Source organism: Chinchilla lanigera, unplaced genomic scaffold, assembly GCF_000276665.1.
Source record: "Chinchilla lanigera isolate Chin_1 unplaced genomic scaffold, ChiLan1.0 scaffold00065, whole genome shotgun sequence".
NCBI lineage: Eukaryota > Metazoa > Chordata > Mammalia > Rodentia > Chinchillidae > Chinchilla > Chinchilla lanigera.
In genome coordinates this window covers 13,722,018-13,740,174 of record NW_004955466.1, presented here as the reverse complement: position 1 = coordinate 13,740,174, position 18,157 = coordinate 13,722,018, and the positions used below count along the sequence as shown (strand labels likewise).

Genomic DNA, 18,157 nt, shown 5'->3' with positions numbered 1-18,157 from the left:
AAGCCGGTTACTTAATAAGATGATTTTTAGGGCTTTGAAGTCTCTTAGAACTTGACTAAGCTGTGCACTTCGGTCTGACTACAAGTTTTGAAGTCAAGGTTGCATAATTTCTGGGTAGTGCATATGAAATGTTTTACAGTGTGTATTCCTGAGTAAATGTGGTATTTCTCTTTAACCACTTACCAGTCTAAATATTTAAATATTTAATTTGGTCACAGGATGACCAAATACTGCATATTTTTTCCATTCATTTTATAGGATAATATAATAGGAAATATAAAAACAACCAATTTTATCAAGTTTACTTAATAGTTTTTCTATGTATTATATATCCTAAAACATTCAACATCTGCTCTAGCAATGCTTGGGAATAGTCAGTATGTAAATAAATGCACTGAGTGATGTGTATTGGGGAAAACTGAGAAGTGGTTACAAATAAAGATTTGGATGGCAGAGTGCATAAGGTTGATAAAAAGTTTGTAAAAGAAAAATACCTCAAAACAAAAAACATGTATGGAGTTAGTTATTCTTATGAGTCATAATGTGTGTACTGTGTATTCGCTTTTGGGAAAAGTGAGACGTTTTCAAAGTTTAGTAAGATAAGATGACATCAAATATGATATTCATTGTTACGATAGATGACTCTCCTTATTCTGAAAACTTGCTGTGCACACACGGGTACCACACCCACTCACTTAGCTGTTTTAATCCTTGAGTGGTTTAATTTTTCTAAGTAAAGACTACCCTTGTCTGAGTCATTGCCCCTTGTCTGGTGACCTGCAGTAGTCTCCAAATTGATGTTTTTCTTTTCCTCTTGGTCCTCTAGTCTGTTTTCCCCACATAAATGCGAGGTGACCTTTACAAGATGAATCACATTATTCAGTTTTAAAAACCCTGTTGTAGTTTTCTCTTCATACTTAGTGCATAATCTCAATTCCTTAACAGGTCTGTGACTACTTTCTACAGCCTCGTATAATGAAATTTCCCCTTCACTACATTTCACGCTTACTAGTTCTTGTCTGCTTCATCTAGCTACCAAACTTTTTTTCTTTTGTCTCCTTACTTACTCAGTTTCTTTCTTTACCTAATTCCTCTTTCCTTGAATATCAAGGAAATAACCTAACCAGAAGTTGTAGTATAAATTCTTCTGCCTGTTATTTTTTCTCATAACTGTGTACTTTTTTCCATAACATTGACTATAGCATTGTAAGTCTCTCCATACATCCATGTATCAACAGTGCATTTTACAAGTCTGTGACATTCTGTGGTATAGTATGCTGGCTAGACTGTCTCAGTGTGTTGCCAGAGATGGCTCAGAGTAAACAAGGAGTTCAAGGGCAATCAATAAGTGTAAATCTGTGATTTTGAATACAAAGTTAGGTGGTTCTGTTGTAAGGATCTTTTGTGACATTCTTGAAACGTTTGTCTTTTGGTTCACTTTATTATAATTGGATGGAAACCTTTCTAAAGAGTACTTACATTATTTGGGAGGACTGGGAAAAGCTCTTCACGGAGAAAAGCCTTCAGGTGAAATAGCCACATTCACTACCACTTAGCTACTGTGCCTGAGGTTGTTGCTGGTAGCCTATGGGAGTAAAGGTAATCATTTTGTTGTCTGAGACACCTTTGAACTCCAAATACTGGATGGCAAATCAGACTGCCCTTGACTTCTCTTCTAGGTAGGCCTACAAGGAAGTCAGGAACTTGTTAAAGATAGCATTTGATATAGGGCAGGTGTTTTGAAAATACTTATATTGTGTGCCCCCACACAAAAAAAATTTGGATTTTTGATTAAAATCTTCTTGTTATGATTTCTCCTGGATGGTTCTGATCTCTACTGCAGAGATTTTGCTCTTATAGGTGTCTTGTATCTGAGAAATACTAGTTTCTGCCTTTTGCTGCCATAAATACTGACTTTTTAATAGATTTCAAAGTCTTAAATGTAAATGGATCTTTATACATAATACATACTACTTCAGAGTAAGGAGGAATGTATTGACAGAAAAGTTACGGGACTTGCTAAACATAGTGACTAAATATAGTGGCTAGTAAAGGATAGCTATTTCTTTTAGTAACTGGATAGATTGTGTTGACAGTCATATTTGTGAACACACTGTAGAGGAAGAGAGAGTGAAATGATTGTGGAAATTTAGAAAGTTGTTTTAGGCATCTGGTGTGCCATTTAAGTGGGTATAATCATTTCACAGTTAAATATGTATTTCTCTGGAGTTGAAGGAAGTTTATAATGGGAATGATTTGGAAATGTCATCCACTATCACCAGTACATATGGATGTGGAAAATGATGAAAACTTGAGAATAAGCCCTGAGAAGCACCATGTTTAAAGGTCAAGGAAAGTCACCGCAGAGGTTACTAAGGAGGAGCAAGAGAGAAACATCAGGAGATACGGAATCCCAGAATTTAGGAGCATACAGAATTCATGGCTTGGAAGAGCCAGCAGTGGTGCATACTCCAGAGAGTTTTACCCCAGAAGGTAAAACTTGAAGACCTGGCTTTAGTATTCTTAGTGTAAGCAGTTTCATTTTAGAACTAGACTATAAATAAGTAAATGAACAGGAAGGTGACGGTGAGTGTCCACTAAGAGTAAACCTATCTGAGAAGAGAAAAGGGGTAGGGGGGAGTTAGGGAGATATTGCAGAATTGGAGATGAGCTATTATGCTGTTGGTGTGCACAAGCCCTTGTGTATAAGCTGCAAGACAGTTGTTCTATATGTGGAATGTAGGTTAAGCTCTGGGCTCTAGTATCAGGGTTTTTTAATTAAATCTGGGCTCTGCCACTTTTAGTTTTATAGCTCTGAATAAGTTCCTTAACTTTAGTGCCTCTATTTCCCCATTTCTAAAATGAGAATGAGGCTGGGTGTGCCATGCACACCTGTAATCCCAGCACTTAGGAGGCTGAGGCAGGAGAATTTCTGTGAGTTCGAGGCCCCTACAAAGTGAGTTCAAGGCCAGCCTAAACTGCATAGTGACCTGTCTCAAAAAGACAAAAAAAAAAAAAAAAATCAAAAGAAAAAAGGAATGATAATCAGGCTTTGAGAATTAAATGAGATAATGTGTCTTTGGTGCTTAGAATTCCTAGCGTATAGTAAATGTTAGTTGACAGTGTGGTTACTAGTAAGAAATATTTATTATTGAGTTTTTAAGCATTGATATTTAAGTGTACTTGTCTCAATTACATGATTTTTTAAACTTTTGTTTTGACTTGATGCTATATAGCAAGACGGACTACTAGACACGCTGATTTTTTTCTCTACATTCTGTCTTCCTTAACTCTGGTTTTATTATAGCATTTCTGTTTGTCAGATACTCATAATATATAACATCTGTGAGTATGATTGCCATACTTGGTTTAGCCTTAACTCTATAATTTAATGATGGGTTGAAAGCCTGATACTAGGCTGCTTTTACTTATCTTGGTTGGCTAAAGTTGTTTTTTCTTGAATTTCTTAAATAAAAATGTCATGGTTTTTATCTTTCCAAAATTTTGACAAATTATGATACTTTTTTGTTTTTGTCCTTGAATGATAGTTATACTATTTTCCTTTTAAAACTGTTACATAGAGCTTATTTTAATGTTTTGCTCTCTTTCATTGAAAAATTTTAAGGTATTTATTGTTTTACTATTCTCTGTATTCATGTTGCTGGGCAGAGGTCTGAAGCCAGTGTAAATTTTGTCCTTTTTTTCATGTACTTCTATAAAATTGCACTCTTAAAAACATTTTTGTTCTTTTGAGGGTACTAGGGATTGAACCCAGAGCCTCATACATGCTAGGCAAGCCCCTAAAACAGTGATGACAAACCTTTCAGAGACCAAGTGCCCAAACTGCAACCCAAAACGCACTTATTTATTACAAAGTGCCAGCACTGCAGTTAAACTTGAATATTGAGGTTTTAGTTTAGAAAAAAAAAATAGCCATTTTGATAAAATCTCCATCATAGAGGGCTTACCATGTTTTGCTGTGCACACTGAAGTTTGAAAGCTGGCAGATTATTTGTTTTAGAAAGATAGTTGCAAAAACTAAGACACATGGAATGATATTTCCTCATTTTCCCTTCAAGAAACTTACCTTTCAGTTTCACCAAGTTTGGCAACACTTTTATGGTTGGTGTCAAATACCATCTGACATTTGATGGGTGACAAACGACTTCAGTCACTCTAAATGACTGTCGAAGCTTCTTGGAATGATCTTCCACTGCCTGCATTCAGTTTGACTTTTTCTGCTGTCGTCACTTTTTGATGTTCAATACTTGGAGCCTAAACACAAAATTAAAATAAAAAGAAGCACCCAATGCAAATCTATCCCCGTATCAAAAATAGGTAACACTATTAGTTAACACTAAAGAATTGGATATTCCTTGAATCAGCAGTCTATGGACGTGAGTGTTAGCTGGGCTTCCTCTTGAATTTTCTGACCGCTAGCACAAAGGGGAGGGGGCAGTGTTTCACTGACTACCAGTTAATGGCCTATTCTGAAAAAGGCATCTGAGTGCATTTTCTACCTTGTGGGGGCTTCTGCTAAAGTCACAGTCAGCCCAAGCAAATATATAAATCAGTATATCTCTTTTTCTTCCTTTTCTCTCTCTCTCTTTCTCTCTGTGTCTCTCGCTAGCTGTCTCTCTTTGTCTCTCTCTCTGTGTCTGTCTGTCTTCCCCCATCAGCCCCTTCTTGTGAGCATACTCACTGGCCATGCAAAAGCTCCACAAGTCACAGCTAATGAGTGTTACTGCTTCTTTCCTAGCATGTGTATGGCCGGCCCCCTGTGGATGCTGTTATCCAGTGCTTGGACCCTAGGACAACTTGGGTCATGTGTCACAGGTTCGCCACCACTGCCCTAAAACATTCTTTGGGCATTCAGCAAATATTTGTTTTTCCTTTTTTTTTTTTTTTTAATTGGATTCTCCTGCAGTCTGTAGTACTGTGTATACATCCCAGAGGATGAAGTTTCTTTAAAATTTGGCAGTAATTATTATAATATGGCATAACAGTTAACCCTCTTACCAGTTTTCTCTTAGATTCAACATACTTTGCAGTCATTAGATTCAAGTCAACATTTATTACTAGAAAGTTTTGTATGTGCTTGGAATAAGCGAAATTGTTTGTGTCAGGTTAGGTGTATGTTGGTTTTCCTTTTCCTGTATTCCTTACCTTTGATATTTTCATGCTTAGAAAATAATGCTTAATCAAAGCAAACTTTATTTCTGCTTTGTATTTTCTGCTGCCATTTTACTACCCTGTCCTACCCTTACTGTTTTCAGCACCATGTGCATTTCTGATTTTTGTTTCCTGATTAGGTTATTTCTGGGATGATGTTACTTTTTACTTTCACCATGAGATTTACCATTTTATATTTCACTCTTTCTGTGGTCTTACCTTTTCTCTGAGCTCTTTCTTATGAGCTCTGTTCTTGGCTTTTGTTTTCCAGAAATGACTGCTAGGTTAAATTTTTTTAAATCATGGTGATAATTTTATTGGAATTTTTGTCAGCTCTCTGACAACCTTTTGTTTGTGTGTTTCTTCACTTGCCATTTGTACTATTTTCTTTTTAAAAATACATTATATAGGCCAGGTGTGGTGGCGCACACCTATAATCCCAGTACTCAGGAGGCTGAGGCACGAGGATTGTTGCGAGTTGGTGGCCAACCTGGGCTACAAAATGAGCTCAAGGCCAGCCTGAACTGCATGGTGAGACCTGTCTCCAAAGAAAAAACATTGTACAGACCCTGTTTTATTTTATTGTTTACGAGCACTCCTCTCCCGAGTAAGCGGGATGTATTAACCCTTTTGGATGATCTCTGTGCTAGAGGTTAGTAATGGCGAACAGCTAGTGCCTCGCCTGTGTTATCCTGGGGCTCTGAACATGGATGTGTCCTTTTGCCCCTTGTTTCTTCCCCTAGAAAAGACCTGGACCTTTGTACAGGAAATCTCTTTTCTTCGCTGGCTAGCTGCTCACTTTGAGTAAAATTTGTGTGATTTTTTTTTTTTTTTCCCTTTTCTTCTTCTTCCTTCCAAGTTTTCCTGCCAAAAAAGTTCTTGCCTTAAAACTGTACACATGTTCCTCATGTCAGATGGGGGCTGATTGGTTTTTCCTTTTAGCTGTGCTTGTTAAATTTAGAGAATTCTTTTATGCATCCATTGCTCCTCCACTAACCTGGGCATATTTGGGCAGTGTGACTGAATGCCAGTACTTACTCTGCATTACTTTTGTAGTCTTTTCTGGTGTTACAGGTTAAAGAGGACTATTTTGGTGGTGGTAAATTGCCTTTTAGTTTCATATTCTTTCTTTTAATCTAGAACGAAAAGGAGACAAATTGCTATTTTTACTCTGGGTTTAAAACAAGAAGATCTATAATTTTTTGTAAAACTCTGCTTCCTGATTGATTTTTGTGCTGTTGGAAATTTGAGACCGTAGGTTACAGTGACTTTTCCGACTTACTTTGCTGGCCAATTTTTGGCAGTCATTTGACTTTACAGAGCTCTGCACTGGCCCAAGAACACTTGATGACAGGTACTTCATTCTTGTAACTTTTTCTAAGTTGGTGTAATTTTGCAATTATAGTCAACTAAAGGAGAATTGACAGCGCTTCTGCATCAGCTTCAGGAGAAGGACAAGTTGCTCGCTGCTGTGAAGGAAGATGCTGCTGCTACGAAAGAGCGGTGTAAGCAGTTAACCCAGGTGAGTTACTCTTGTGTTCAAGGGATGCACCCCAAATTAGAATCAATGAAAGGTTTAAAAATTGTCCATATGCATTGAATGCATTACTTGTATACTAAATTTACCCAACACAATCAGTTTTTAGAATTTTTGGAGGGAGGTATGTCACTCTCATGATATTACACCCATAATGGGGTTATGAATTTAAAATAACAATATATATTAGGTATCCTATTTTCAGAACAGGAGCATACTTTTAGAAGCATAAGCTTGTTTTAGCTGAGTATTATGGCACACACCTGTAATCCCAGCACTTTTGAGGCAAAGCAAGAAGATGCAGAATTCTAAGCCAGCCTGGGCTACATAGTAAATTCGAGGCTATCTTGGAACTTGGCAAGATCCTGTCTCAGAAAAACAACAACAACAACAAAAAAAGCATTTGGAGCTTCTGTGGTAAATATTTATAATTTTTAATCAAGTTCTTAAAACTCCAGAGTTTTATAGGAAAAACAAGCTTGTAAAGTACACAGAGCAAGAGGAGAGAATTGAAACTGGAAAATGTGATCTCTTTCCTCAAGTATTTATTTCTTCTTTTAAGGAGTAAGTGCAATAGAGTATATGAATTTCTAACTCCTTCACCTAGCTATTAGAAGACATCAGAAGAACAGATGTTCTTGTCTGATAGAAATCCTTCATGTGATCTGAAGTAAAATTAAAAAGTCAGTGGGAGCTGGGCATGGTGGCCCATGGCTATAATCCCAGCACTTGGGAGGCTGAGGCAGGAGGATCATTGCAAGTTCAAGGCCAGCCTGGGCTACAAAATGAGCTCAAGGCCAGCCTGAACTGCATAGCGAGACCTTGTCTCAAGAAGACAAAAAAAAAAAAAAAAATCAATTTTTTAAAAAAGTCAGTGGGAAAACTTGGTTAGATTAGCCAGCGTTCTCATAAACATGTTTCCTTGCAATTAAAAATTTTGGTGTAATTTTTTTTTGTGTGACTATCATGTTTTGACTGTTTAAAAACTAAAACTAGCAAACTTTATTTTTTGATAATTCATTGTGCTATACATTTAAGACGTAAGTTTGTAAAAAAAAAAAAGATGTAAGTTTGTAAAACAACTTGCAAATAAAATTACATAATTCTTACAGACAACCATAAATTATATAAAAATCTCAAATTTTGTCAAATAGTTTTGTAGAGCAGACACATGAGTTTGTCATACCTGCAGAAAACATTAAGATTGTTTGCTTACAATCCTCCTTGATGATAAAACTTTTACTTTCCTTTATCCCAAACTTCCATAATTTATGTATCCTTATTTCTTCTTCTAGAACAAATGCCTCCCCATTACGCTCCCTTAGACATTTTTCTATATACCAAAAGAAAGCCAGTGCCTGGGAATGCTAACTAACTGTTTTGCCTTAAAGTATTCTTTATTATAATCAATTTAGAATGTTGGATTTATTCTAGGCTCAGTCTTTAACTCTTAACCAGAAAATGCATTTGGAGTAAAAGTAAATAAAGTAGTGTTGTGTTTATCAAGAGAATTGTGAAGAACAGGTGATCTTCACATCAAACACAAAAGACTTCTTTTAAAAAAAAGTTTAACTGTTTTCTAAGCAAGCACTTAACTTTTTTAGCATTTATGATCATTTTACTAATGTGAGAAGAGCTTTCTTAGGTTATAAGCTTATAGCACATTTTTAATAACAAGTTTTTCATGTCTTTTCTGGTTTACTCTTACAGGAAATGATAACAGAGAAAGAAAGAAGCAATGTAATTATAGCAAGAATGAAAGATCGGATTGGAACATTAGAAAAGGAACATAATGTATTTCAAAACAAAATCCATGTCAGTTATCAAGAGACTCAACAGATGCAGATGAAGGTATAGTTTCATTCTTTGAAAGTAAGATGTAATGTGTGCATTCATTTAATTAGCAAACGCATTGTCTCACTAGTGTAAAACCTGAAAGAGTTAATTTAAACTGGGAGGTATGATAGACATTGTGAAATGATAGGAAAACACACGAGGGTAGAGGGCAACTGGGATGTGGGAAAGGAGAAGGGAAAGAAGGAGAAATTTTGTATGTATGCATATACATGATTATATGTATATACATGATAGTTGACATAGTTGATCTACAGTCTTCTATTTCTTTGCTGAAAGAAACTGTCAGAGTCCTTGATTGATCAATATTGCATGTCTCTATCTGTTTTCATGAGAAACCACTTTGAAGATACCAATATGTAATACAACAAGCATTGTTAATTCCCTACCACTTTGTTTGTAACTCTGTATTGTCTGTACTGTTCTTTTGCTATTTTGTAAAAGGTTGTCTGTCAATGTTTTACTCTTTTTATTTTAAAAAAAAAAACAATTTCAAAGAGTTACTGGCCCAGAGTTCAATCAAGGGGAATATTATTATTAAGCCTAGTGTGGCAAAGAGATTCAAGCCACATTCTTCATTATTTTATCAGGTGAGTTTGGTGGCAAACAACTGTAATCCCAGCAATCTGGGGGGCTAAGGAAGGAGGATCCTGAGTATGAGTCCAGCCTGGGCCCAGTGACTTAGCAAGACCCTGTCTCAAATTTTCTTTAAAAAAAAAAACAAAACTGGGGATGTAGCTCAGGGCAAAGGCCCTGAGTTTAATGCCCAGTACCCTAATCCTCAAAAAAGTCTCTCAGCAGTGATATGGGGGTAGGGAGGAAAGATGATTCACCGGTTTTCAGCTAAATGAAGAAAATGAATGCTACATGCACAAAGACAGTAAGAAATGAACCACCTGAAATACTCAAGGAAGATAGGTGAAAGACTATGAACTAACAAAAACCTGAAAAGGTAATTTAAGCTGAAGCCATATAAGTCATCATTCACTATCCTTTTTCTCCTCCGACGCAAATCCCATCTAACTCACTCTAATGTATAATCCAAATCATCTCTTCACTGTCAATATTTACTTCAGGCCTTGCTCTCCCCATCACTGGAATTCCTTCAGAATCGTTCCACCTTCCCCTTATTCCATTCTCCATATAGGTGCAAGAGTAACAGTTAAAACACCAGGTGAGTCTCATTTCAGGCTTGCCTAAACTCCTTCACTGGCTTCCCTGTCTTCATGTAAGACAGTGCTCCTCTCTGCATCTGTAGACCTTCCTGCTTCATTCCAGTTCTGGTTCCCACTTACCACAACTCTTCCCACGCATCTCATAACTGTGAACACTGCATAGAAACACCTGGAGAGTAGTATTTCAAAAGTAACAATCCCAAAAGAGACCCACTGAACATTAAAGAATCATGACAAGTTACTCTTCTATCCAGGGTCCCTTTTTTCATCTCAAATTACAGCTGATTTAGAAGACTAGTGCAATCTATGTATTAGACTTACGGAGTCTTTTCTGTCAATCCTTCTCTTGCCCACTTCCCATATCCAGTGCCCCCAACTATCCATCACAATGTGCTTATTCTTCTACTTCCAGCCCGCCTACTTCATCCCTCTTACCATCTCAGATATAACCTGTGCTAAAGTAAAATTCCTGTCTTCATCAGGTTATTATTTTCCAGTTTAAGGTGTTATTTCCCTTATACTTGAATCCTTTGACTTCTTTCTCTCACCTAGTCTACAAATTGGTCTGAACCTTAAAGATACTTGATTTGTAGTTACTCTTGCTTTCATTTCTTAGCTAGCTATCGTTTCGTAGATATCTAAGTTTATTTCATAGTAGGATAATTGCAACCCCAATTTATTGATAGGTTTCTCTTTTCCAGCCTCACTTATAATTGATACCTAATTTTCTTTTGTAAAATATTGCTTTGATCATTATCAGTAGTCTGCTAAAATTTTTATTTTTTGCTGCTATAAAAGTTCCATTGTTTTCCACTGAGATATCACCAATAATAAAGGAGCAGCTGACACTGTTGTCACATTGTTGCTCTGTCTGATGCCTCTAGCTTTTATTCATCACACTCCTCCATCTTCCCATTCTGCAGCCATTATAGATACTCTCTTTCATATCAGTCAGGTTATTGAAGAATTGATTTTCCTATCCTGAGTAATTACTGCTTACTGTTCATTTGAAAATTAAATACTTAGAACAACATCTTTACTAAAGGTGAAAGACATTTAAATGATTTAATTTTTTTACTTGATTACTTTTAGAAGTCAGAATGTAGGTTCCATATAAATTCTCTGAAAAATAGAAATACTGTCTCCTAACTAAATTAAGATTACTAATATCTATTAATTCCTCCAAAAAGAATAATTTTGTATATTAAAGTAAGACATGTTCTTACGTGAATATATGATTCATTGTTCTTTTCTGATTCTGTAATTTAGAAATTAAAAAATTGGATATCAGGAAAGAATTAGGAAGAGGGGCAAGGGAAGTTACTGGTTAATGGATATAGACTTAATTCTCTTTTTTCTCTTTTCTCTCTTTTTTCCCTGTTCTTCTTCTTCCTTCCCTTCTCCTTCTCCTCCTGTTTATTTGTTGAGACCCTACATAAGAATCTCCCTGTATAGTTCATGCCTGCTGTGAACTTACTACCATGTGTAGCCCAGGGTGGACTTCAACTCACAGCAATCCTCCTGCCTTTCCTTCTCGAGTGCTAGGATTATAAGCATATGCCACCACGCCTGGCTAGGGTTTCATTTTAAGAGTTACAGAGATGAATGGTACTGATGATTGTACAATAGTATGGCTATATTTAATATGACTGAACTTTATATTTGAAAGGGATTAACATTGTACATTTTATGTTACATATATTTACCACAAAAATAACTAGATGTCATACTATTTTAGATTGGGCATGTTTAGGGTGGTATGGCCATAGACAAAGTCATACTAATTTAGCAAGTAGATTTTTTTAAAATTAGGTTTTATTGGTACATTTTAGGTATACATAATTATCACATTCATCAAAGAGAATTTATACCTGTATATGGTATAACTTGGTTTTTTTCCCCATTCCCCTACCCTTCCTTCAACCCTTCTTCCCCATTTATAGGGCCTTGTTTCCATGTTTTTCTTCTCTTTTCATTTTTACTTTTACTTTTCCCTTTCCTTTCCTCATCTAGAAAGTAGACTTTTGTGTCATTATTTTTATTATGGCTCAGTTTGTAACATAAGTTGAACATATTATTTTCCAGGATAATAACAGGCTTAATTCTGTGAGAGTCTGAGTAGGAATTCCAAAATCAACTTTTAGCTTTGGAACTTTGTGTGTTTATTTTGTATTTTCAATATGATAATAACTAAATAGTTAATTGTATTCTTGACTGCTGTTGCAGCTTCTCTTTACCTTGGATTCTACAACAAAAATGCAATTTTGGCCAGATGTGGTGATGCATGCCTATAATCATAGGTACTTAGGAACGTGAAGCAGAAGGATTCTGCCTAAAAATTCAGATCCAGCCTGGGCAACTTAGCAAGACATATCTCAAAATAAAAAAGACTTGGTAATGTAGCTCAGTAGCAAGTGTGAGGCCTTAGTGTAATCCTTAAAATCCACAAAACAACTTCCTTTAGATGTGTTTATATGTATTTGAAAAGAGCAATCTAAATTTTATTCTACTGATGCTTTTTAGTATTCTGATTATAATGAATTTTTTTAAAAGGTAGCTTTGTCAACCTTTGTTTTCTAAATCTTATATGTGTGAACTAGTTTCAACAAGTTCGTGAGCAGATGGAAGCAGAGATAGCGCACTTGAAGCAGGAAAATGGTATACTGAGAGATGCTGTCAGCAACACTACAAATCAACTGGAAAGCAAGTATGTTTCCAAATACTTCCATTTTAGTTAAATGGCAGAATATTTTGTTAAATCATTAAAATGGTACTTATTAATTGGTTAGACTTTTCCTATATATGCTTCTCAGATTGAGTTACTTTTCAAAAAAATTCTCTTGCTGTGCGAAGAGCATTAGCTATAAACTCTTATATATGTATGTTATAATTTATATATTACATATATATTGCTTAATATTACAATTAGTGGAAAAGTCTACAGATTTGTGAGGCTGAATTTGCAAGTTTTAAACCATTTATTCCTACTAGAGTAGTCCTTAAACTTTATTATTCAGTATATCACCTGGCATGCTAACTTTTTAAAGTTTATTTTATTTTATTTTAAAGAAAATTAAAAAACAATAACAAAATAGCAACACAGACAAAAACAAAACAAAGCAAAAACAATGAAAATGATAACGGGCTTTAAACACAAAATGATAGGAATTAACAGTGGTTGTTATGTCTTGTTATCTTCAACGAAGTTGCTCAGATTACCAGCTGTAAGAACAGAGATTGATCAAAGTGTTAAAAGCGAATAAAAAGTAATATAAAAAAAATTAGAAACTATGCAGAGCTTCACTAAACAAGATGGTAGGAATTCACCAATGGTCTCTATATTGCCTACTGTTGTCTTCAAATTAGTTGTTCAGATTACCAGATATAAGCATGACATGCTAACTTAAAAAGCATTCAATCCTATGAGTAAAAGTTTTTCTGATCTGCTGACCTAAGGTGGAGCTCAGGAATCTGCATATGAAGACACGTTCCTTTTAACAGGGCACGTTTGGTTTTGAGGCTATTCTTTGAGAACCAGTATCCTAGAGAGGGTAGTACTGTCCTTGCACAGAGGGAGAATTCTAACTGGTTGACTTTAATAGGATTTCAGAAGGTCAGTTTGAGGGTGATACTATCTGTGCTCACAAGTTTGTGGTTATCCATTTTTCTTGATATTTCTTTGCAGTTTTAGAATTTATATAATTGTCATTGGAATTATTTGGGAATTACACTCAGCCAAACAAGTACTTACTTGTGATCTTTTTCATTTCTTTGTAAATGGAATTATTAGCTCAGCAAGATTAATAAAATGTTTTATTTTATATGTGTTTGTAGTAATGGATGGTGCCTAATCCAGTTACTGTTTTCAGGCAGTCTGCAGAACTAAATAAACTACGCCAGGATTATGCTAGGTTGGTGAATGAGTTGACTGAAAAAACAGGGAAGCTACAACAGGAGGAAGTCCAAAAGAAGAATGCTGAGCAAGCAGTTACTCAGTTGAAGGTAATACATCCCCACTTCTATGTATCATTTTGTGAATAATGTAGATATTTAATTTGTGAACTAAGTATGTAGATAGGTTTGAGAAATAAAGTTCAAGGCTTATTAAGAACCATAGCTCTGCCTGTGTAGCAATGTGTGACCTAATGAAATAATTAAATACAGGCTTGAATTGAAGCTAAAGACTGGAAGTATGAAAAATGAAATTAGCTAACTGACCAGTATAAATAAGTGATAGAATTTCATTTTATGTATAGGGGTTAGGGCCTACATGTACCAGGTAAAAATCATGTAGTTAATATTACTTTTTGTAACATGTTATCACCTTTAATTTGAATTTCTCAGTTAGTCCAGTGAAACTTGTTTTCTTTCAGCACTTGAATAGATGGGTTTTCCTTTGGTTGAGCATAAGATTTTAGGTACTGACCCAGTAGCTTGCATTCAAGTCATGTTATACAAAAATTATATACTTTGTCTTCAGACACCGGAATGGCACTTGGTACAGTAAAATGCTTATACTGTGAAGAGATGCATAGGATGGCTCAGGATGACCACAGGGGGAGCAGATTGATTTCTCTCATCTTGTTTGTGCTCTGGATGCACTCATGCAGCTTATATGCTAATGAGTAGAATGAGGAGCATCGTCTATTCCTCATTATGATTTATATCTTGATGTCCTTCAAGAGCCTCATGTCCTCATAGGCAAGACTTTTGGAAGGCATTTAAGTTATGAAGGCTGTATAGCTGACTTCCTGTTACGAAGTGAAGTCTGGTTGGAAGAGGCAGGTCCCTGGGGGCATGATTTGGAAGGATATAGCTCCTCTCTTCACTTTTTGCTTCATATCCACCATAAAGTGAGCAGCTTTTCTTCCACTGTGCCCTTCTCTCATGCTCTTTCCTCATTGGAGCTAACCAACCATAGACTGTAATGTTAGCTAAAATAAATCGCTCCTCCTCTAAGTTGTGTGTGTTGGGTTTTGTGTCAGCAAGGAAAAAGTGACTGAGACACTCCCTTTATGAGGAGAGGATTTGTTGAAGATACAGTTAAATGAAACTGAAATGTAACCTCACTATACCAGACAGATTCCCATCTAGATCACAGACAGTGAGACCTTGAGAGCATGAATGTGAAAAGATAAAGGGCTTGGGACTGGGAAGTGATAAGGGGATTTAAAAGACTTTGAGACTTTCCTTGAAGTTTTCTTAGATCCTTATTTAAAGTTGATTTTGCAGGTGGATTTACTGCTGGCTTTGTAGATATGAAGTCTGTCCTTCACAGATATGGATGGATGGATGACCTTAAAGACTACAGTCATAATTGGAGTATTGTACAATAAACATATATATAGCTCAAAATATGGATTTTTAGTAGTCACTGAGATTTAGCAATGACGATAGCATCCTGTCTTTTGGACACTTAACAGCTGAAAAAAGATTAATGGGGAACAGGTGGATCAGATACGTACATAGTAGTAGCTATCTTGATCTAAGAGTACTAATACTGCATATTGCATTTTTTAATATCTTTTGTACTGGAGGACAGGATGGCTATAACTGATAGATAAATAGCAGCTGGTCTGTATTTATCTGTCTTAAAAAGTCAGAGACTAGTTGCAGTAAGCAACTATAAGATACAACACTACAGGTAAAAGATGCTTTTTTCTTTTTTGCAAAATAGAAATCTTTTTGTTTGTGGTGATTTTTATTTGCCCCCTTTTTAAATATCAAGGTTCAACTCCAAGAAGCTGAGAGAAGGTGGGAAGAAGTTCAAACCTACATCCGGAAAAGAACGGCAGAACATGAGGCAGCACAGCAAGGTAAGGGGAAGAGGTATTCATGTGAGCTATCTGTAATTTGGGGTAAAATTTCTTACCTTCTCCATCTGTGAAGAAAGTATAATGTGGCATTTTAGTTACAGTTCAGTAAAAAATAACTTTTATCCTTCAGATTATCTTTATTTCTTTGACCTTATTTGGGGTTTTAAAATGAGAAACTTACAAACTTTTTTTTCAGTTTTTATTTTTTGTTAGTATATATTTAAAGTATTTGATGCTTATATTCCTGTGAGGAGTTGGTATATGTATGTACACACATCTCAGTTCTCTTTCATCTCTTCTCCCTCCCCAGCCATTCCCTCCCTCCATTTCTCAATTCCGTTCTCATTTGAAGAAAATCTGTCTTATTGTATATCTTATTTTGCTCTTTATATTTTGAGTTTCTCCTACTAGCTTTTTCTGAAGCGGTAAATTATAGGCAAAATTATAGTACATAATAAAAGTAATGGGAATGTAGCATTGTGAGTTTTTTTCCTTCTTCTCCCTAGCTTTTCCTTTTTGTTTCCTTGATTAACTCTTAATTTTATTTTTTGTTATTGGGAAAAGACTCATTTTCTATGTTGTAAAGAGAAAAATAATGAGAATGTTACTGTTTTAAGTAGTTTACATGAAACTGTCTACTTAATAAATGCTAACTTTTACTGTTCATTTCTTCCTAGTTTCATAGACCCACATGGGTGATACGGGAACTTGTATTATGAGTCTTGTGTTTTCACCTCTCCCTTTCTCCCATAGAGAAGGGACCTAGCTAGAGAGAATATACTTCCCAACAGCAGACTAGACAGAAATTTGGCTTCTTAGACCTTTTATTTCTTCTGATTCTCCTGCCCCATGGACCATTCCTCTTCTTTAATATCTAAATGTACATAAGATAATTCAAGATGTTTCTTTTGTATATAAAGTTTGTATTCATGTTAAGATAGCTTATTTTTAAATTACTATTTTTTATTTTATATATGGAGCACAGAAATTTTGCTAAAAGGATCATAATGATATATAAGACTATCAATTATATAACTATAGACAGTAAAACCTCGCCCTTACCAATATATACTGTATATAAATTATATAACTCTAGACCAGTGGTGGCGAACCTATAGCACATGTGTTACTTGCTTTTAAGACAAGAGATGTTAATGTAGGAGTTGTTTTTTCTAAACTAAAACTTCAATATTCAGGTTTAATGCAGTGTTGGCACTGCAATAAGTGGGTTTTGGGTTGCATTTGGGCATGCATCTCTAACAGGTTCATCACTGATCTAGACAATGAAACTTCACTTTTATCAGAAGCATTCACTTGGGAAATTTACCTTTTACTTTTAGTGTTTGGCATCTTTTATTTTTTTGGTGTTACTGGGCATTGAACTCACGGAGTGCTGAGCTATATCCCCAGACCTTTTTAAATTTTAAGACAAAGTCTTGACAAGTTATCTGGGCTGGCCTTGAACTTGCAATCCTCTTGCCTTAGCTTCTGAGGTAGCTGGGATTGTAGGAATGTGTCACCATTCCTTGCTGTACTCTGTATTTCAAACTAAACAGTATTGCTGTAATATGACTTTCTATTACAGAAGAAGAGAGCTTTATTCCTCCACATCATTATTCTCACCTGTCTCTCATTGCTCTGCTATGGCTATACTTACTTTTTGTTTATATCAGTATTTGCTTTTATTATTGTGATTGTATAATGGAATGCTAAACCAAGATACATGTTAAAACTGTTGTTCTTTTCTTGAATATTTATTTTGTGGTACTAATTTTTCCTAATTTTTTCACCTGCCTTATCTTTTTTTATTGCTTAAAATTTTAAGCAATAAAATTAAATAAAATTAAACCTTTCTGAGCACACTCCCCTTAGCTGCTGCCTCTCAGCATACAAGGTACTAGACAGAGAGTCTAGCAGTTTTTCTTGGTAGTACTTCCTCCTGAAATCTTCGGTTTTCCTCCTGTAGTACAAGTGGTACCTTGGTTCACAAACGTAATTCTTCTCACAATTCTGGTTGTGAACCGAATTGAATGAGAGCCTAATCAAATTCAGTGGGTAGGTTCAGTGTTGATCTTACAGGGAAATTTGATTCTGTTTGTGACCAGAAACATGGAAAGAGTTACGTTCGTGAACCAAGGCAACACTGTATTTGTTGCTTCCTAAATTGGTTTCATAGCAATCCTCTGAGACTTGCTTTGTTTTGTTTTTTGTCTTTCTTCTCTTTGTTTTGGATCCAGAGTCACTACCATCTTTCTTGCTTTCCTCTGTCCCTTGGTGAAGCATGTTTTTTAGAAGCTGCAGAAGAGAATGCCTCAAAGCACATTTGTGGAGGCCTTGTGTTTCAAAATGTCTTGATTTTACTTTCATACTTGATTGATAGTTTAATTAGATATCAAGTTCTAAGTTGAAGTTGGTTTTTGTTTTTGTTTTGTTTTGGTACCAGGAATCGAACTCAGGACTTTGTGGTTACCAGGCAGGTGCTTGTGCTGCTGAGCTATATCCCCAACCCCTCAAGTTCTAAGTTGAAAATCGTTTCCTCCACAGAATTTTTAAAAATTTAATTGGTATATGTTTGCAATATAGTAGTCACATTAATTTTTGGA

General features: G+C 35.6%; 1 protein-coding gene across 5 annotated transcripts in view; it reads left to right on the top strand.

Annotated features, from left to right (window-relative positions):
* Ktn1 (kinectin 1 (kinesin receptor)) overlaps positions 1 to 18,157 on the top strand; it is an 83,057-nt gene that overhangs the window by 7,194 nt on the left and 57,706 nt on the right. For all 5 annotated transcript variants that reach the window (XM_013521984.1, XM_005399234.1, XM_013521983.1 and 2 more), the window contains exons 5-9: positions 6,578 to 6,694; positions 8,420 to 8,560; positions 12,339 to 12,445; positions 13,608 to 13,740; positions 15,467 to 15,554. In XM_013521984.1, coding sequence (XP_013377438.1) covers positions 6,578 to 6,694; positions 8,420 to 8,560; positions 12,339 to 12,445; positions 13,608 to 13,740; positions 15,467 to 15,554 — 586 coding nt within the window. The remainder of the gene's footprint in view (positions 1 to 6,577; positions 6,695 to 8,419; positions 8,561 to 12,338; positions 12,446 to 13,607; positions 13,741 to 15,466; positions 15,555 to 18,157) is intronic.